Source organism: Diuraphis noxia, unplaced genomic scaffold, assembly GCF_037042655.1.
Source record: "Diuraphis noxia isolate RWA-SAM2 unplaced genomic scaffold, SU_Dnox_SAM2 contig0002, whole genome shotgun sequence".
Taxonomy (NCBI): Eukaryota; Metazoa; Arthropoda; class Insecta; order Hemiptera; family Aphididae; genus Diuraphis; species Diuraphis noxia.
The window spans coordinates 24,961,016-24,982,251 of record NW_028301712.1 but is presented as its reverse complement, the minus strand read 5'-3'; the positions used below and the strand labels follow the sequence as shown (position 1 = coordinate 24,982,251).

General features: G+C 27.9%; 3 protein-coding genes across 4 annotated transcripts; 2 read left to right on the top strand and 1 right to left on the bottom strand.

The window, feature by feature from the left end:
* Nucleotides 1-405: 405 nt before the first annotated feature.
* On the bottom strand, nucleotides 406-7,903 carry LOC107163199 (synaptic vesicle glycoprotein 2B-like). The gene is made up of 10 exons (XM_089218344.1): nucleotides 7,792-7,903; nucleotides 5,017-5,178; nucleotides 4,532-4,694; nucleotides 3,794-3,915; nucleotides 2,663-2,904; nucleotides 2,009-2,193; nucleotides 1,429-1,676; nucleotides 995-1,154; nucleotides 794-921; nucleotides 406-526 (listed from the first exon to the last, which is right to left on the bottom strand). Exons 1-10 carry the CDS (start codon nucleotides 7,901-7,903, stop codon nucleotides 471-473), a joined length of 1,578 nt encoding a protein of 525 aa, XP_089074470.1. The 3' UTR covers nucleotides 406-470.
* A 2,432-nt stretch (nucleotides 7,904-10,335) lies between these two features.
* On the top strand, nucleotides 10,336-11,563 carry LOC149058251 (uncharacterized). The gene is made up of 3 exons (XM_089218343.1): nucleotides 10,336-10,357; nucleotides 10,454-10,616; nucleotides 10,936-11,563. Exons 1-3 carry the CDS (start codon nucleotides 10,336-10,338, stop codon nucleotides 11,561-11,563), a joined length of 813 nt encoding a protein of 270 aa, XP_089074469.1.
* A 3,799-nt stretch (nucleotides 11,564-15,362) lies between these two features.
* On the top strand, nucleotides 15,363-18,389 carry LOC107163218 (leucine zipper transcription factor-like protein 1). Of its 2 annotated transcripts, none has more exons than XM_089219674.1 (8): nucleotides 15,363-15,486; nucleotides 15,565-15,692; nucleotides 15,783-15,951; nucleotides 16,020-16,238; nucleotides 16,322-16,441; nucleotides 16,526-16,621; nucleotides 17,947-18,084; nucleotides 18,170-18,389. In XM_089219674.1, exons 1-8 carry the CDS (start codon nucleotides 15,484-15,486, stop codon nucleotides 18,284-18,286), a joined length of 990 nt encoding a protein of 329 aa, XP_089075800.1. In that variant the 5' UTR covers nucleotides 15,363-15,483; the 3' UTR covers nucleotides 18,287-18,389. The 2 variants fall into 2 exon arrangements, with proteins under 2 accessions (XP_089075800.1, XP_015365999.2); XM_015510513.2 differs by having other exon boundaries at nucleotides 15,783-15,977; nucleotides 16,046-16,238.
* The last annotated feature ends 2,847 nt before the right edge of the window (nucleotides 18,390-21,236 follow it).

The following is a 21,236-nucleotide window of genomic DNA, read 5'->3' as shown; positions in this document are numbered from 1 at the left end:
TATTTTAAATAAAAGACTAAAATTCATAAAATGTTTACTTTTATTTTACTATTTATTCTTTGACAAAATGTTAACCAAACCACTACTAAACAAAACTTAGTATGGTTGTCAGTGCCGTAAAAATCATAAGTGCAGGCGGTGCACAGCACTGTGCGACTGTGCCCCGCAGAGCAAAGGGCCATTAGAGGATAGATGTCAATTTTTTTTTATGTTAATCTCAAGGAAGAGGGGCCCATATGCATTTGTTTGCACCTGGGTCTTTGACTCTCAAGTTCCGGCACTGATGGTTGTATGGTTGTCATAATATAATATAGAGTTAATAGTAAACTTTTTATGAATTTGTTTTTTATTTAATATTAAGTATAATATAGTATAAATTAATTTTTTTTTTTGAATTCCACAATAGTAATTGCAATTATAATTTATTTTATGTTCAATCAAAAATTTAAATAATTTGTAAATATTATGTCTTAATGGCTGCCTCCAATTTTTAGTTTGGGTAAAAACGCCACTGCTATAAATGCGACTGAAAAAAAAGATAAAAATTATACTAATATAATAACATAATTATAAAAAAAAAGATGATATTTGTAAAATCCACAAACCTACTAAGTAGTTTCAATCAAAATTAAAATACTGTGCAGCAATTTTGAAAATATTTACATTTTAAATGAATTAAATATTATTGATAAATAATTAAAATATATTTTTCAAATAGAATAAAAACATTAATAAAGCCATCGAATCTAAATTGTTATAATTAAATATTTAATAGTTTAATTGTTGTACTCACTTGACACTAAAAAAGCTAAGGTATAAAATGTCATTATACAACTTTTATCTATCAATATGCCGACAACAATTATTCCAAATATAGCACCTAGTCGACCAGTCATCACAATCATTGAGAATGCCACTCCCCTGAACACAAAAATACATTCAATAATTTAATATGATAAACCTAGAACTATTGTACAGACAGTTTAACTATTACCTCACATTACTAGGAAATAGTTCAACAATAGTACAAAATATAATTGGTTCTGTTAATGACGTAAATCCTTCAAAAACGCAACACATTAGTTCTGCTTGTAGATCATTATTGGTTTTTAGAACTAATAATGCGAATATAGCTGGAACTCCACAAGTAATAACTATAAAATATTATAATTTTAAATGAAGCAAAATATGAGTTGAACTTATTTTTTCACTAAATCTCTTTTAAAATAATATAAATGTGTATGAAGAACCTTTCCATATCATACACAAACAACCTAAGAATACAAATTGGTGTTATGAGTCATACTAGAACTCGCACCATTTTTTTTTTTTAATAATAACATAAATCTTAAGCCAGTTAACCAACCACTAATCTATGTTTCTATACCTACCTACTTAAATACTCAACATTATATACCAAATACATACATAGCAATATTTTTTTGTCAACATATTTAATTATGATCCCAGTAATTAGTACAAGAGGTATTGTAGAACATGCCACTATTAAAGCAGCTAAGTAAGCATTGACTGAAACTATTAGCCCAGTATACACGGTGTTGTATTTTAAATGCCATTCTGAAGCTGTACATAAATTTACACCATTTGTATTTTGTAGTTTGTAATTAGAGTATCTAGAAAACAATTCAGGTACCCATACTAGAATAGTAATATATCTGTAACATAAAATGATCAACAAATTATTTAAAAGGGTGTGTAAGGTTTTAGAAATATTTTAAAAATTTAGTACCAAAACAATAACTAGGTAGTCGGTAGTACTTCAAACAAAAAATTAAACTAAACAAATTTGATAACTTTTAGATCTTAGCTTTAAAAGACAATTATTCTTCAAATCTTCAAAATTATGAAAATTATAAAAGGAAAATATTCAATTTAAACTATAAAACATAGTAATCTATATTAAAATTAATATTTAAGTTAGAATAATATGTATTGTATACTATGTATAATTTATTTTGGACCTTAAATAAATATTAAATATACTCACGATGCCATCAAACAAAATTCTATAATACAAGCCACAATGATGTTTTTAAAATACTTAGAAAACAGAGTTATGTGACCATTTTTTAGGACAGTTAATCTTCTTTTAACATTTTTCATGAATGGTATGCCTCCAATAAATCCTGAATCAAACCAAACTGCTGAATGGGTTTGAGTGAAAATTTGTACCTTTAGTTCAATAATTTAAATGTATTAACCGTGATCTTTTTAAACTTACAAACAAATATTTTAAGTTATAACTAATATTAGTACACTAATAAAAAAAATATGTAATTAACCTAACCTAAGCTTTTTTTTTAATAATTATATCACTTATATGTTAAACATTATATAGTAGGTATTATAAATTGAAATATTGAAAATTAATAATCTTTCAGTAATTTACACATAATATGTAGCATTTTTTCAGTAACAGCTTCTACAGCATAAACTTAAAATCCATTTTTATTGATAAAATAAGTTGGTTATTTAAAATTCATTTTTAAATTAAAATGTAAAATGCTCTGAGATTATTCATTTTATTTTTTTCTTATAATAAACCTAGGCAGTTTATTAGTTTGCCAGTGTTAAAATAATTAGATCTATGAAATCATATTATTAACAACAAATTTAAATAAATATATTAAACAATATTTACCGAATATGGTACAGTTGTAAATTTGTTGTTAACTAAATAAATGCGTTCCAAAACTTCTCTGGACTTAATCAAATAACCTCGAAACATTAAAAAACGCGGTGTTTCTGGGTATTGGAAAATCAGCACAAACGCGATTAAACTTGGTATTGATGTTAAAAGCAAAAAAATTCTCCAAGCATTAAATTTGAAATGTACCGATGAAACCAAAATAATATTGCTAGGAATTATCACCATAGCTAAACCTGAAACAAATAGTAAATATATTTTAATCTCAGTTAAATATACCTTCATGGCTACATGTAGTACTTTTGTTTATTGCAGCCCCTACCCCAACCATTACTTGAATAATTATTGGTTTTTAACTAAGAAAAATACAAGCAAGATTAATATGCAACCAGAAATCTTTTCAAAATTGAATATCTAGGTACCTACCTATTTATCATTATTTCTACTAGAAAAGTGTCATCAAGCACAAAAATAACAATAAAATTAAAAACAGTTCATTATAGTATTGTGGTAACATTATAAATAAGGTAGATTTTAAGCATGTGTATAATAATTTTTGTGAGTGCCCCCTCCCCATATAACTAAATCAAATACACCACTGCATTAACTTAACAGTTTAAGTGACCTCAGAAAATGCAACATCCTATCCTATCCAATTTAAAGTTTATACATAGGTAGCTTTAGATCTGAAAACAGACAATATTAAAACTATGATTAATTCCTTGAGGAATACGAACATATATAGTCCGTACAAAAAACTGAAAATTAACTTTAAAAAATAAATATTTTAACTACACGCAATAATCTTTTATACATTTTAAACTAAAAAAATATTTATATTATACAACCTACTATAAAAGTGAAAAGTATGCGGTTAACTAGGTACACAAATATTTTATTTCAAATTTTTTTTTAGTAACTTCTACAAATACTTTTATTTTGTGTGTATAAAATCAGAATCACTTTCTATTATCATAAATTCATAACAATGCATCTATTATAAGTATTGTGTACCTAGATAATATAATTTAAAACAAAATAAATAAATAAATAATAATATTATTAAAATTCATATTTTCCCAAAAACTACCTAGTTTATTTGTAATACAAACAATCTGTACTTACCTGGTCCAACCATCATTCCTAAAGCCCAAAATAATTCAAGAAAAAGTAAATAACTGTCTCTTTTGGAAGGTGTTAAAAATTCACCAAAGTACACGTAAACCATGCAAGTAGCACCAATAATACTGAAATATTAACACTATATAAATTGAGATACAATTACATGAAAAAAATATCAAATAATTATTGTATTCAATAATTTTAATGAAGACTTAAATAATATTATATAAGAACGTAACAGAATATGTAATAGAATTTCAAGACGATGATAACGAAGAGGGGCAAAGTTGAACCAGATTCCAATTAGTAATTACCTATACCTTCCAAATATTTCCGAGTAAATCCAAACAATTCTTTTGTATTTCTACTTTAGTTTTTAAATCATTTAAAATGTATTTCAAACTTTCAATATATATTTATATCAAGATACCTATATTCATTACAACTCATTTAATGTTATTTTTACTTTCATTATTAAATTTTATTATTATACTTTACATTTTACACAAATAAATAATTAAATATACATATGTGCATGGGCGGATGCCGGATAGAACTACCGGGCAACCGGGCATTTCCCGGTGCCCCCCCCCCCTTAGTATTTCCGTATTTCGGTAATGGGGCCCTTTAATATCATATATTATTAAATTCTTTTTCATGTGGGGCACTGGGGCCCCTTTTTAAAATTTTCCGGTAGGTCAAAAATGGCCTATCCACCCATGCATATGTGCTATAACTTACGCAAATCCGTTCCCAACTCTGAGTATGAAAAACAATTCAACATGTTGTACTAAAGAAGAAAATATAGTAAATAATGTATCCATTCCCATCGATCCCAAGATAACAAATCGCCTTCCTTTTAAATCGCCACAAATACCCCAGAAATATGCGCCTAATACCATTCCTAAAAAAAATGTTTAATACAAAAATATAATATTAATAATAACTTACATACCTAGGTATATCTATAATGTAATTTTGTATTCCAGAATAATATTTTTAATTAGGCAGGTTAACATTAGACTAAATAGACGTGCACAGAAAGCAGAAAGCAGATGGTCAACTCATTGTAAGAGTAAAAATAGTATAGTAGAGCAGAAATATTTTTTTAATTCTCTGAGGTAATTAGTTTTATACAGAGTTTATTTGAAAGTATTAAATTAAGTTGTGAGATCTGATTTTAGCAGATTTGCAGAAGCACTCTATGCAGTCTACGATAGACTTACCAAGAAACGGAGCTCCATTTAATATGGCTTTTGTAGTGGAATTTAAATCGAAATCTTCTTCAGCCGCAGGTGATATAAATGATACGGCTGTCGTAGATATAGCACAAGACATATTCACCAAACCACATACCACTAATAATACAATTTGATATAATCCAGTTCCTAAAAGTATATAGTTATACTTATACACATAATATTATGTTAGTAGTCATAAGTCGTAAAGATTTTGGTCAATTTAAACCTAATTTTAATATAATTTTCTTGCACCACAACCAATACGAAGAAGTGCCTAACTATATGTATTACATTTTTTTTATCAACATTAATTCAAAATAAACATAATAAAAATATTATGCTTTTAAAATGTTTTATTTAAATTAAGCTATTTATTAGCTCAATATGAATCTAAATATTTTGTAGTGTGTTTAAGATAACAATATAAGCACTTGGTAAAAATGCATGTAGGTATCTGCGGTAATAATTTTTAAAGTTATGCCATACTAATATACTATGCCCTTATTATCATTGTTTATAGGGTTATTAACGTTGATCAGTTAAAACACGTTCAATTCGGCGTAATTGAGAATTTGGTTTGTAGAGGATTTTATGTTTTTAACAAAATCTGTATACAGCAGTAACCTATCTCACGTCCTCACCAAATATAAAATATTAGCAATAAAATACTCATTTTTATTTGGTGTGGCACTGAACTTTTTTAAACCACTGGAGTGAATACTGTTTGAGAGTACCACCTACCCACCCACTCAAAACGAATAAATGGGAGCCCCTCTTTCAAAAAAGACTATATAGCTTAAGTTTTAAACTTTAAGTTACAAGGAGAATAATTTATTTTTAATACAATTTAGTATTTTTATCCAATATATTATGTAACAAAAGCAGTCACTCACGACCCACCGCCTAATAATGTTCAGGAGTATTTACCCCACTTGCCATACGTGTTTAGCGCCACTGGTTATCCCCCAACCACCATGCCACTTATTCGATTATATTATTATAATACAGCCGGAATACTCAGTGTTTCCGGTAATGGCGGTAATACTACGTGCTTATATGATCAGTGCACTGACGGTGCCATGGCGCCGAAGTGTTTAAAATATAGGTACTATGACATCGTACCTATAACAAGGGGCGAAGGGGCCCCCATATCATACCCTATTACTAATAATAGGCTATTAGATTCAGAGCGGAGCGATGAATGTATTGATTTTACCATGTGTGTGTGTTTTTTTTTTTTGTGTGTCTGTCATCACGTTTTGGGGCAGTAAAAGTGCTTCGATTTTTGACTTCAGTACCTCGTTCGATCAGAAAGTGAATCTAGTTGGTACTTTGTCAAATTGGTACATTTGGGTCAAAAGTAAAAAATTCTTAATACTTTTCTAAATAATCAAGAAAAACAAACTAAAAATTAAGGGAAAAATGGGAAATTTTACGCACACTCATTTTTGGACAAAATCGATTTTGGTTTTTGATGTAACTTTAAAACAAATGACCATAGATGAAATATATGAAATATATAGAAATATATAGAAATATATAAATATATACATATATATAAATAAACATGACATTTTCACTGAATGTTTATATAAGTATATTATATCCACCATGCAATTTTCAAAAATTTTCGACTTAAGTTGAACTATTCATAGGCATTTGAAATTTTCGATCATTATTAGTTTTTTTTAAAATTAATATTGATAAAAATGTATTTATTAGGCAGAAAAGCTTGAAAATTTAATACAAGGCTCTTAACATATTGTTACAATAGCAGTTGAAATATAAAAGAAATTCATAGTCACAATTCTTTTTTATAATAATTCAAATAAATTCATAAAAAAATTTTATTTTAAATCTAAGATTTGAACATTTTTCATAATCTATAATATATCCTAGACAGATAAACCGTCTTCGCTCAGAATCGTTTTTCGTATACAATGATATAATATCATTGGATTCAAATTTAATTCCATCCATTACAGTAACCCACTTGTAACCTACTGTACAGCAGAGCGACATCCACGACTTACCCGCCTTATTTTATAATTTAGCCATCAGATGTAAATCAAAGCGTCTACAAATAAGTAATGTAACGTTTAACCGTATATTTTTATGTTTAAACGTATATTCTGTATGCAGTACACGGCAGTATCTCTTGGTGGGCCCCCCATCAGAAAAATCTACCTTGACCATATTATGTTATATATAAATTAGGTTTATTACTGCTTGTGATTATGCGAGCAGTTTATTTTCATAGGAGACTGAGTATTATAGTGCCCCGTAAGGCACACACGTGATTACGGATGTTTTAACATTTATTATTTAAAATACTATTATGGTATTTACTTGATTTGATAATCAATAGTCTTGATGTCTTATATTACTCTTATTAAGATTTAAGACATTGAATGCCACGGTGTTTATATATGATGTGCACGTGTAGGTTTCTGCAGGGATAACGGTAAAAAATTAGCGTTAAAGTCTTAAAGATATCATTTTCCCCAAGTGAGTAATATGGTTTTGACCAGGTATACAATTATTTAATAACCATTATAACTTTTGTAACCAAGAGTTACAACTATATAAAACTATAACTGCTTAAACTTAACTTATAATTAAAGTACAAGAAAAAATGGTGAATTTTATTTTACTCACCAGACTCATTCTGCGCTTCTTCAAATGTAACTGGTGAATCTAAACTCAAATTAAAAAGACCTTAGGTACCTATACCAATCTCCTATTTATATTTTTTTTTACCATCATTAGCTGATTTTTTTACGCCAACGTTAATATCTGAAGAAGCTTCGTCTAATGCGCCTTGTGCTAACATGGAAAATCTCCCAACACCATCAACGTGATGGTTATCCATTGTTTTTGGCGATCGAGGAAAATGTATGAAAAAAATAGATATTGGTTATAGAGATGGATTAAACTTACAAACGACAATTCCCATTGAACTCATCTACATTCAGCAATAAATAATAATTGATCATGCACTGCAGATAAATATAGTCTAAGAACAAGATGTCCGTTAATTATAACAAAGAATTTTCCATAGACTCTCATAAAGTATATCATAAAATCCACGGATTGTCATAAAATGTAATACAATGTATAGGTACATTAATATTATATATTGAGTATCAACTTCATGGAGTTAATTATAAATTTTAGATGGGTTTAGATAGATACCAATAAAAACATTAAAAAATTAATCTTTTTGTGCCTAATTGTATAGAAATTCCAATGATATTCAATTTAAATATATTGTTACACCGTTATGAATGTTTTGAAAAATGAAAGACTGTTTAAAATCACCTTGGAGTAATAAATAAATAAAATCATGATCCCTTCCTCTTTATCGTCTGGGACTGACCAATGTGGAAATAATAATTTTTATAATAATCGCTTCGATGCCACATCGAAAATTTATTGACCACGTAAAAACATATTTAATTTTTGTCTCTTATTAAAATTTTCAAGGGCGGCACCGAAGTATATTCGTTCAGTTTTCAGTGTAAATGGTCTAACAACAGTCTAACACTCAGACTCAATTACTTAAACATAACAATAAGGTAATCCCCCTATAAACACAAAATAGATTAAATTAAAAAATCCGTTAATTAAATAAATAGAGTAAATTGACCTATTATTGTGATGGTAAAAACATCATCTATTTGTATGTGGGTTTTTTACAATAACTTAGTTTTTAAGTGAATTATGAGCATTTTTAATTCACGCTTTTTATATACGCATAATAACTTGCTACAGAATTAAACTATCGTAAAAAATGCACATACAAATACAGATAATGTTCTTAACATCAAATTTCATACTAGGCCACTTATTACTCTAATTTTTATACTAATGGAATTAAACGTGATCTGCTAAGCGTAAATTGCTATGTTACGCACTTTGTAAGACGGAGACAACAAAATAATGGATGCGTAGCGTCCTATTAACTCAAAGTTAAAGGGACCGCGGACAACGGGACAAAAGTTCTAGTTATCCAAATAAGAGTATTATATGAGTAGGTATACGCAAATCGGAATATGTGTTGTATACTATATATATATAGTTAATGTGTATTAAACTATTGTGTATAAAAATACATATGCACTACAAATCACAAGCAATAACAATGATAAATAATAGTTTTAATGTATTAGCTAAAGTTCAAACTATCCAAATGTCCAAAATAAATGGTTGTCACTATGTCACTTGTCGATAACATCATCTTAAAATAATTCGATTAATTTTTACCTAATTAATCTACCAAGTTAGAAAATTTAGGAAATCAACCTGAGACAATATAAGGCCCCAAAGGCCCAAATACAACCTTATGGTTTTGAGGTCCCGGTGCAATACACGCCCTGCACCCCCGCTAAATTCGGCCACTGGCCATGACCAAACATATTTTGAAAATTTAGGATAGGGCCGCTTCTTATTAACCACTTTTCTCTCCACAGTAGGTACCTACGCCATTTTTTCCGATATCAAGATATTGGGCCTCTTGAAATATTTTTCATCCAACTAGATTTTTGGTAGATGGAGGTTTCCCCCCCCCCCCCCCCCGTGCCTTTCCACCCGCGAATTTTAGCGGTACTGAACATTCCCCCCCCCCCCCGGACTGAGACGTTCCCCCACACGAATTGATGTTTATATTTTTTTACAAAATAATAATTTTGAAAATAGGTACTTTGGTTTTACCAGTATACGACCGTAGACACATGGAATTTTCACTGAATAATGTTTATATAGGCATTTTCTATATTTGATAACATTTTCAAAATATTTTGATTTGTTTTGAGCTGTTTACTGACATTTTAAATTTTCAACTTTTTTAGTTTTTTTTTCTATTAATGTCAATAAAATTTTATTGGTTTGCTCAAAAAGCTTGAAAACTTAATACAAGGCTTCCAAAATAATGTTACAAAAGCAGTTGAAAAATATTAAAAATACACGGGCACAATTTTTTTTTATAAGCATTTAAAGTTTAAATTTTGACTAAATACGTAAAAATCATGGCAATTTTCAAAATATTATCTGAATTAGAAATTCATAAGAAATTTTCTTTTTAAATCTTAGGTTTGAAAATGTAATACAAGATTCTTCTTAAATAGTTAAATCTGTAGTTAAAAAATCTAAGAAATATATAACCACAGTTATTTTTTATAGTTATTTTAAGATCAAATTTGGACGAAATTACATATATTAAATAACCAAGATTTTTAGTTTTTTAACAAAATAAATATCCTAGGCTGACAAATCGTCTCTACTCAGAGTTGTTTTTCGTATACAATGAATATCATTGAATTCAAATGTAATACAGTATCCAGCTGTACAGCAGAACGACACCCACTTATCCTCTTTTTTTTTGTTTAATTTAGTAAAAAGATTATTTATATTTTAATTTAAGTTAAAGATTTAAAAGAAAAAAGATGGAGAAATGTCCGTGACTATTATATAAAGTGGAACAAAGAGGAGAATTCGACCCCATCTGGTTCGGGTGCATCAAAAAAGAAAAAGTACCATTATGCTGATATTTTATCATTTTTAAAACCAGTTGCTGAAAAAAAAAGGTAATTTTTTTGTTTTTTGATATTTTTCACTACTAAAAGTTATATTATTGTTTTTAATAAGTAGGTATAATAGTATTATAGCTTTTCATTTTTATACTCTGAAAAATCCATGGATGCATTGATGATTTAATTTATATTTAATTTTTTATTGATTTCCTTTTTTTTCTAGTAAAAGAGTAGACAGATTTTACATTAATATACCTAGTTAATTTTTAAAATGAGTTCGCTTATATAGTTACACAGATACTTAAAAAAAATTTTTTTATTAAACTTATCTATCTTTTTATTATTACATACCTAATATTATTTTTTTGTTTAATACAACTGGAAATTTTGAAGATAATCGCGACGAAAGTGTTCAAGTCAAACAAACTTTTGAAGAAATTAGCCCGACTAGTGAAACTGAGCAGAATGCAATAGCCTCTACATCCACTTCTCAAGTACACACAAAAAATTTTAAAAAAACTGTAAAAGAAACCCCGATTACTCCGTTCCAAAATAAATTATTAACTTATTTAGAGGAAAGAGAGTGCAATGATCCTGATAAACATTTTTTATTGTCTTTATTACCAGACTCCAAAAACCTTAATGATTCCCAAAAATTAGACTTTCGTATTAATGCCCTTAACTTTTTTAAAAATGCAAATCAAACCCATAATATTAGTTCATCTTCTTGGACGTATCAACCGGCAAATGTATATCAGAATAATAACTCATATCAGGATTCCTCATCTTTTTATTTATCTCCACATAGACAACCTGAAATTAACAATCCATATTATCCCAACGTTGTACCTCCATATCCTCAACCTGTAGTGTATTCACCTACACCTCAACCTCAATTCTCACAGTACCAACAAGAAATTACATCAAATGCCTCAAATGCCACATTTTCACTAACTAATATATCTTCAAATTTCGCTCCTAATACTTCCTCAAATAAATAAATTAAAAATATGGTTTATACATTTCAGTTTTTTTATTTTACTCTAATAAATATATTGTATACTCCCAGGGTTTTATTTTTTTTATATTATTACAAATAAAGGTAAAATAATTTGTTACAATTATATTATATTGTTTTTAGTTTTCTCAAATAAATCACTACTTCTATTTATTTGCTGATTGCTTATAAATTACCTTTTATTAATATATTCAATATGTATAATATCAAATATGAGGTACATATTATTATCTATGGTAATTAAAAAATAAATAATTTCTTACCTTATAGTAATTGTAAGTCTTTGCTCAACGCATATTGGATTCCTCATATTGGTATGCTGCTTTGTTAAATGAGGACGAATTGTTTCCAACAACTCATCAAAAGAAGTTAGCGACATTCGGTAATATTCAAAAAACTTTAGAGGAAATTTTCGAATTGAATTGTAAAAGTTTTCAAACAAATCTTCCTCCTCTCTTTTTTGATTGAGTGGATGTACCCAAAATTGTCTAGATTTAGTAGTTGAAATAGGTTCGTCTAGTTCACCGGTTGCTTCCGCGGCACAAATAATATTTAAAAGAGCACTCATATTGAAAAAAATCAACCGTACTTGTCGTAAGCAGAACTTTGACTGCGCTATCTGTGCTAGTCAGCTGGTTATGATAGCGTATAATATTAGTATTTAGTATATTTATAATTTTAATTAAAATATTAATCAAAAATATAAATCAATGTATCATATAAATAAATAAATTTTGTTTTCGCATCCGGCAATTCCGCATCGTATGGCCCGAGCCTTAATGTATGATATTGATTATTTAAACACATTTTTTGACAATTTCAATGCGTTTTCTTCGTTTAATTTACGAATAATAAATTATATAATACAAATAATAAATTTGCAACTCTAGTGCGAATTAATCATCCAAATATTTGGCTTTTTATTGAAGCTCTACAAATAAGCCACTCAAGTGCTTCAATAAAAATTTTAAATTATAGATCAGGAGCTTTTCGTAGTAATTTAGGTAAAGACGATAGGTTAAAAAAATTATGGGAAAGTTTTTCAAATTACATTTTAAATTTTTTTTTTTTTATTATCAATTATAAAGTTTTTCTGACAAAATCATCTAAATAAATGTTTTAACTTTTATATTTTTCATTATTATTATTTAATTTTGTATTTTAATATTAACAATTTTATTATATTCCGTGTTTTTTTTAATTATTTTATTTAATTTTGTATTTTTGATAAACACTTTTATTATATTCCGTGATATTAGATTCTGAGCGGAGTGATGAATGTATTGATTTTACCATGATGTGTTTCTTTTTTTTTTGTGTCTGTCATCACGTTTTGGGGCAGTAAAAGTGCTCGATTTTTGACTTCAGTACCTCGTTCGATCAGAAAGTGAATCTAGTTGGTACTTTGGGGGTCAAAAGTGAAAAATTCTTAATACTTTTCTAAATAATCGAGAAAAACAAACTAAAAATTAAGGGAAAAACGGGAAATTTTACGCGCACTCATTTTTCGACAAAATCTATTTTGGTTTTTGATGTAATTTAAAAACAAATGAACATAAATATATGAAATTTTCACCGAATGTTTATATAAGTGTATTCTATCCACCATGCAATTTTCAAAAATTTTCGATTTAAGTTGAACTATTCATAGGCATTTGAAATGTTCGATCATCATTAGTTTTTTTAAAATTAATATTGATAAAAATGTATTTATTAGGCAGAAAAGCTTGAAAATTTAATACAAGGCTCTTAACATATTGTTACAATAGCAGTTGAAAAATAAAAGAAATTCAGAGTCACAATTTTTTTTTATAAGCTTTCAAAGTTTGAATTTTGACAAAATACGTAAAAATCACAAAAATTCACAAATTATTTTAAGCTAGAAATTCATAAAAAATTTTCTTTTTAAATCTAAGATTTGAAAATTTAATTCAAGATTCCTTACAAGTTTTTCAATCTTTAACACAAATAAAAAGTCCACCGGAAATTTAAATTAAATTTTTATGAGCATTTGAAATTTAAATTTTTACAACATTTTCCCTTTTTACGATTTCCTTATATTGGTATAACTCTAAAACAAATGACCGCAGATACTTGAAATTTTCACTGAATGTTTATATAGGCATTTTCTATATTTGATAAAATTTTCAAAATATTTAGATTTGTTTTGAGCTGTTTACTGAAATTTTAATTTTTCAACTTTTTTAGTTTATTTTTCTATTAATATCGATAAAAAATTATTTGTTCTGTAGAAAAGCTTGAACATTTTATACAAGGCTTCTAACAACTTGTAACAATAGCAGTTAAAAAATATTAAAAAGGTAGGCACGATTTTTTTTTATAAGCATTTAAAGTTAAAATTTTGACTAAATACGTAAAAATTACGGCAATGTTCAAATTATCTTAGATAGAAATTCATAAAAGTTTTTCTTTTTAATTCTAAAATTTGAAAATTTAATACAAGGCTCCTAACATATTTTTACAATAGCAATTGAAAAATAAAAGAAATACATAGTCACAATTTTTTTTTATAAGCATTCAAATTTTGAGTTTTGACAACATATTATGTAAAAATCGCGAAAATTCACAAATTATTTTAAGCTAGAAATTCATAAAAAATTTTCTTTTTAAATCTAAGATTTGAAAATTTTTAATAATCTATATAATATATCCTAGACAGATGAACCGTCTTCGCTCAGAATCGTTTTTCGTATACAATGATATAATATCATTGGATTCAAATTTAATTCCATCCATTACAGTAACCCACTTGTAACCTACTGTACAGCAGAGCGACATACACGACTTACCCGCCTTTTTTTGATTTACATTATTTAATTTTCGTAAGCTGCAGTAGATTTACCTATTTACATTTATACAATTATATTTCTATATTAATTCAATCATTTTTAGTTTTTACATTGTATATTATTATTGTCTACTTATTTTTTTTGTTCGTGGGGGGAAATTGTCCTTTTCGGGGGGGGGGGGAGTCCGTTGTATCGGGTGGGGAGGGGAGGCACGGGGGGGGGGGAACGTCCTAGATTCAGATTTTTAGGACTTCGGTGCCACTGGCCTGCGACACCATTATTTCTGCATTATGTCTGCTTACCTAAATTTATTGCTTTTACACATTGTCTGCTATCCGACTAAGTAGGATTGCCTACTCTGGTGGCTAACTTTAAAGTTTATCGATTTTCATTTGAAGTAAGCGACTTGCCAGACACTCCAAACCTTATAATTTTGAACTTACTTTTTTCTACATACGAAAAAGCACCGAACATGCGACGGTGGACCGTATTATTCAATTGCTGATTTTCATGGACAATGTGAAATATCTATAGACACTCAAACTCGAAATTCAAACACTCCCGTCTTCGAAACAACACCGCCAAGCCTTATTACCTCATTAAATTTTTGTTTTTTAACCAATCATTACAATTTACATTGTGAGCGACTTTTATTTGTAATCTCTAACCTCTACCGACCACTGTCTGCAACGAGTTTCAGATGGCAGCTATTTTTTATTATTTTTATAGGTTTGTTACAACATAAAACCGGACTTCGGGCGAATTCTGGCGCTATAGTGAGAGTGACAGGCGACAGCGCTTATGTATAAGTCTATTGCACCGCTAGGTATCGCTGTAGTATACGATTCAGTTATTGTAAATTATGATATTCTTTTCTTATTTAACAGTTTGTTATTCAGCAATTGCTATTGCTTAGTTACCAATATCATAACAATTCGTAACTCATAAGCTACTTTTTTAGTTTTATTATTGATTGATTCAATGCTCATAAATGTTAGTTTATTTTTTGGTATTTACTTAATAATAAATATAATTGTATTGGAATATTTTTTATAATTTATAGTAAATTAATAAATAATAATAATAAAAAGTTATGGTAAATTATTTGTTTTTATTTTTATGATATTCATCAAATTATTTTGCTGCAATTATTTGTAATACTGTATTATTATAGGAAGGAGATATTTCAGTAAATGAACACCATCGAAATGTCATTGATAGCTATGTAGAATTTATGGGTCACCAAAAAAAACAATCTATTATATTAATTAAAAAAGCGTTTGAAGAAGTCTTCAAAACAAAGTATATTATATATTATATTATTACAGCATTATAGTTATAAAACATATTATATTTTATTATAATAAAAATAAAAATTTCATTATTATTTAGTTTATTAGATGAAACATACACAAAAGAAGAAGTTAAGAATATATTAAACAGTTTAGAAAGAACAATAACAAATGAAATAAAGGGTGAATTATCTGCATATACAAACACCAATCTCCTAATGATGTATCAATTTTTTCAACAAGCTGAAAAATGGCATTTAAGGCTCAATGTAGATATATCTGAAATGCAAAACAAGTAAGTGGATATAATTTATACTTTTATCTTACTTATTTATAGGCTTTCATAGTATTTTGCATAAACAGAGAATTGTTACAAGCGATGGAAAAAATAGAAATTAGTAATAATATAATGAACCGAACATTGGAAAAAAAGAAGCTTTTAAATACTTCTGATTACATTACTAATGATTTTGCTGAAGTGTTGCAAAAAAGATTAAATCAACTAGAATCACACAATTCCAAATTGGAAGCAGATTTGAAAACTTTAGAAGACAACGTAAAAGCAATGAAAATATTTTTTTTAATGTATAGAATTTAAGAATAAACCAAAAGTTTTTTAAGTTTACAAACATATTTCAGTGTAATAAATTGAAAAATGAAAAAGAAGCTTTGAAATTACGAATCGAAATAGAAGACAAACAAGAAGACCCACAAAAAAATTTAGTTGAAATTGAAGTACAGACTCAAAATACATTTGATGTAGGTATATCCAAAAAAAAAAAATGTCATGCTTTGGAATGTTGACCAATTATAGTTAATTCATAATCATAATTGTACATTTAGGATAATTCTATCAATCATGATGAATGTAAAACAACAGCAAATCAATTAAGAAATGAATTAATGATTGCTCAATCACAATTAACATTAACAAATTTGGTAAGTCGATAATCTATATACAGTGGCGCCAATAATAGCGTACCTATATAGAAATAATTTTTGGGGTGGGCTATAAATCTATAATATATAGCGAATTAGCGACTAACAATTATCTAGCACCTAGAAAGGGCGGTGGTAAACTCTCCCGATTGTATGGTAAACTCTCCCGATTTTTAAAACTAGTAAACACCCCCGGGTCAATATTATGTTTACCTGAAAGAAATGTGCAAACTCTCCCGAGTTATTTTAAATGTTATTGCTACCCTATGAATTAGTTACACTGCAGAGATTTATATTATGAATTGTATTTCCGTATTTAATCTGTATTTATCTTGTGTTAACCTGTATTTGTCATTTAAATATTTAATTACTATTAAAGTATTTTTAATTTAAATATTCAAAACGATATCGACTATAATGGCTCAACCAATTCTAACTGTGTAAAACGAATAATACCCCATGCTCCCCAGCTAGCTTAGTAGTACTGAAGTAAACCCGGGAGAGTTTAAATGTTCCCGTCAGGTAGTATTGGACTAAATCCGGGAGAGTTTACATGCCATTAAAATCGGTAGAGTTTATAATCGCCCCCTAGAGACTACAATATAGTTAACAGTTAATACTGTAATTTCGGGAGGGGCTGCAGCCCACTAGCCCCCCCCCCCCACAAATATACGCCACTGGGCGCCAAGCTCTAAAAACAGTACTATTGTCAAATTTATTTTCAGAAAGTACCACACACCAAAAATATTCAAACCAAGGTTATTATTATATTATTATAATACTTTATGATACTATCTACGTTATGTATAGGCCACCTTAAGGACCTTATGACTTTTTTGTGGGCTAAGCTAAGAGGATAGGACTAAATGAAATAGGATAAATAATAAATAATAGGATAAATAATAATAATAATAATAATAATAGATAAATAATAGGACCACCGACCCCATTTAAGCTATCGTTTTAACAACACGTGTAAGGGGGGTTTGCAGCCACTATCTATGTACTTTAAATATAAGCAACACATTTATATATTAGTATCTTTATATACCTAATGATTAATCGTTAATTATTTTAACTATCTAATTGTATTGACTATTGAGATAACAATATTATTTAACTTTATGAGACAAACTGACAATATTAAAAATAAATAAATACAATATGGTAAATTAATCAAATAAATAAGTTTCTTATGTTTATCATAATTGATCGTTATTCATCTTTTTAATACCTAGGTACTATACATTTGATAATTAATCACTTAATTATCTCCAAATGGTGGTTTGGAAATTATAATATGCTAATTTAGATAATATTTTAAGGAATTGGACAGAAAATTTAATGATACTGCTGCATACATTAATATGAAGAATATAATAACCAAAAAAAACGAACAAGTTCGAGAGCTAAGAGATCGGTTGCTTATTTACGAGAAAGAAGATGACAACCAAGATAATGTTGTATGATCGAAATTACAATTAGCTTATAACGTAGGCTATAGTAAATAATTTAAAGAAATTTATTTAAAAATGTTCAATTACATAGTACTGCAGTAAACTCATTATTTTGTTGGCCCAGTGGCGTGCGATCAGATCAAGCGGTGATAGGGCAAAACCCGGCAGAAGTATATCAAAGAAGAATTATTGTACCATAAGACAATAGTTAAAGACATAAGGTGCCTATATAATAGTTGTTTTAACATGTAATATTGACATAAAAATGTGTTTTAATAAAAATAAAAAATATATATTTATTAAAAAACGAACTAATATTTTGTTGAGTTTTTATATGTACACATTTGAAAATTTTGATTTCTTTGTTTATGTTTCGTTAAATTTTGATACAAAATTTATCGCTTGGTCAAAAACATTGAAAATGTAATGAAAAATTCTTCATAAGTTGTTCATATTATATATACCATCAAAAAATAAGTACACAATATTATATTATTATTTATTATTCATACCATAATATATATTACATATTAAGAGGTGCTCATTTGTAAGATTATAATTATTGTTATAATGATTTTTCTCAAGAATATTTATTTTATGTATATTGTATACACTATACTGTCATATTAAATCTTTCAATACCTAGCCAAGTAGCCAAATTAATGATATGGCAACACCAACATGTTGCACGTAAATATGTTCTGGATTGTATTTTATACTTTGGGTTTTTTTTGGAGGGGGTGGGTAGGCGATAAGGTCTTTGTTAAATTTAAGTGTTCTCAATCGTTAGACCAAATAGGTATATAACGTTCTTAATCGTTTTACTTTAAACAGCCCAAAAAATTTAAAAAAAAATATATTATTTATTACTTATTAGGTTAATATATAAATAATTATTAATTATACATTGATCATTATTTTAAAATTACTTATATAATAAATTATTATATTAAAATTAGTTTGTAAAAAGCTAACAAAAAAAATTATATTATTTATCATTATGAAAACTAGGTACCTATAAAAGTATATGCAATTTACCATTATCATTACTATTTCTTTTCTGTAAAATAAATAATTTTTCCTAATATCGAACAAAGAAGCCGACATCGCATATATAATATGAACAATGATTACAGTATAATCAGAACATGTACCCTAGGCTCCTAGCCCAGTGGTTCTTAACCTTTTGTAGAACACTGCCCTCCAAAGAATATTTCTAAAAATCGCGGACCCCCTACCAATTTTTTGTCGAATACCTTTTTTTTACAAAACATTTCAGTAGACTGTAAGTGCTGTGCACCTGTATGGCTGTATCAACAATTCGTATGATGTATGAACAATGAACAAGAAAAACTGATAAATAAATATTACTAATATTAGTACCTAATAAAATAATTAAGTTTAGATACTTAATTGTATCGAATTCCTTAGATAGGTTTATTTCTTACAATCTCAGATAGGTATATTTTTTATAAAAAAAACGATAGTCTAAAAATATTGTAATAATGTATAATAATTTCTGGCTTCTGCACGTATCAGCTTATGCCTTATGTTAGGTGTGAAGGGCCTATCCGGTTAAGTCCTAAACACCTTCACGTCACACACACACACACTACAGTACACTATTATAATTTTTGCTCTTTTTAAATTTGTTCATATTTTGGAAATTGTCTACAAACATTAAATTGGTATTGTCGTCTGTCGACATATTGATCCTGAAAGGCCGCATGCCACAATGTAGAAAAACTTATTCCACATGTTGCTGTATTTGTTGGTTGAGAGGGCGATACACACATATTTGTTGTCTCCGTCTTACAAGTGAGTAACTTAGCAAATTTACGCTTAGATCAAGTTTAATTCCGTTAGTTTAAAAATTAGAATAAATTGACCTATTGTGAAACTTGATGGTAAGAACATATTATCTGGGTTTGATTGCCAGTTTTTGTGAGTTAAGAGCATTTTTAATTTACGCTTTTTATACACCTACGCATAACTATACAGCTACAAAATTGAACTATCGTAAGAAATCCACGTATAAACACAGATAATGTTCTTAATATCAAGTTTCATAATAGGCCGGATTCACTCTAGTTTTTAAACTAACGAAGCTAAACGTGATCTATACTGAATACTGATTGTAAATTTTCTATGTTGCTTGTAAGTTTTTTTACGATAATTCAGTTTTTAAGTGAGTTATGAGTATTTATATTCTATAATTTACTATACGCGCATAATTCACTTAAAAACGGAATTATCAAAAATAAACTTTCAACCAAACACAAATAATGTTCTTACCATCAAGTTTCATAATAGGTCTATGTCTATCCACTATTTTTTAAGCCAACGGGATAAAACGTAAACGGCTGAGCGCAAATTTGCTATGTTACACGCTTGTAAGACTGAGACAACAAATACGAGTGTTGCGTCCTCTTAAATGCATTTTTTTTCACATTTTGTGTTAGAAACAACCTACCTAATCATTATTAATCAAACAACATTTAATTTTAAATTAAAATTATACTTTCCTAAACCACTTACTATAATTTAGTTTATAGTTATTTTATAAAAATGTTATGCTTACTATGGTAGTATGGTTTGCAGGTTAATGAGATAATTAACACGCGACGGCCACAAATTAGGTAAGTCCTAAACATTAGGTATTTACGATGCTCCAACTGATATCCTTTTTTTAACTGATAATTGAATTTGAATATTACTAATTAATACAGAAAACACTAACAAGGACTACATATATTGATAATTTCATAGCACTTAGGTTTTAGGTACCAGTTTAATTTTTTTTTTTTTTAATTCAGGTTCAGTAGAATAACTATAGGGCATCAAAGATTTTTAAAATATGTAAATTTATAATATGTCACGCCCGTTAAAGTCAGATTTAAATGTTATTAATGTTATGTTAAACTGTTTTTTTTTACCGCATGGACATTTTTCAACAACATAGTACACAAATAAAAATAAAATAAAAACTGCCAATGAAAACGTAAATACTCATAATTGACAACGTTTTAAGACTTTTACAGATAATGAATAATAAAAATCTGAAAACGTCGAGTCCATTGAACCATCCATCCACTCAACACCAGCAGAGCTCGACCCTATCAATTTGAGGGTTGTTGGATTTGAAGTTCAGAGATCCG

Excerpts from the sequence above, each read along its gene's own strand:
- LOC149058251 (XM_089218343.1), top strand. The coding sequence starts at position 10,336 with ATGAATATCATTGAATTCAAAT. Across the intron at positions 10,358-10,453 it reads GAATATCATTGAATTCAAAT|TTAAAGATTTAAAAGAAAAA; the intron begins GTAATACAGTAT and ends TTTTAATTTAAG. Across the intron at positions 10,617-10,935 it reads CCAGTTGCTGAAAAAAAAAG|TACAACTGGAAATTTTGAAG; the intron begins GTAATTTTTTTG and ends TTTTTTGTTTAA.
- LOC107163218 (XM_089219674.1), top strand. Across the intron at positions 15,952-16,019 it reads AATGGCATTTAAGGCTCAAT|GCTTTCATAGTATTTTGCAT; the intron begins GTAGATATATCT and ends ACTTATTTATAG. Across the intron at positions 18,085-18,169 it reads ATGACAACCAAGATAATGTT|TACTGCAGTAAACTCATTAT; the intron begins GTATGATCGAAA and ends TCAATTACATAG.
- LOC107163199 (XM_089218344.1), bottom strand. The coding sequence starts at position 7,903 with ATGGATAACCATCACGTTGATGGTGTTGGGAGATTTTCCATGTTAGCA. Across the intron at positions 1,677-2,008 it reads GAATTTTGTTTGATGGCATC|ATATATTACTATTCTAGTAT; the intron begins GTGAGTATATTT and ends TTTATGTTACAG. Across the intron at positions 1,155-1,428 it reads TGACAAAAAAATATTGCTAT|TTATTACTTGTGGAGTTCCA; the intron begins GTATGTATTTGG and ends AATATTTTATAG.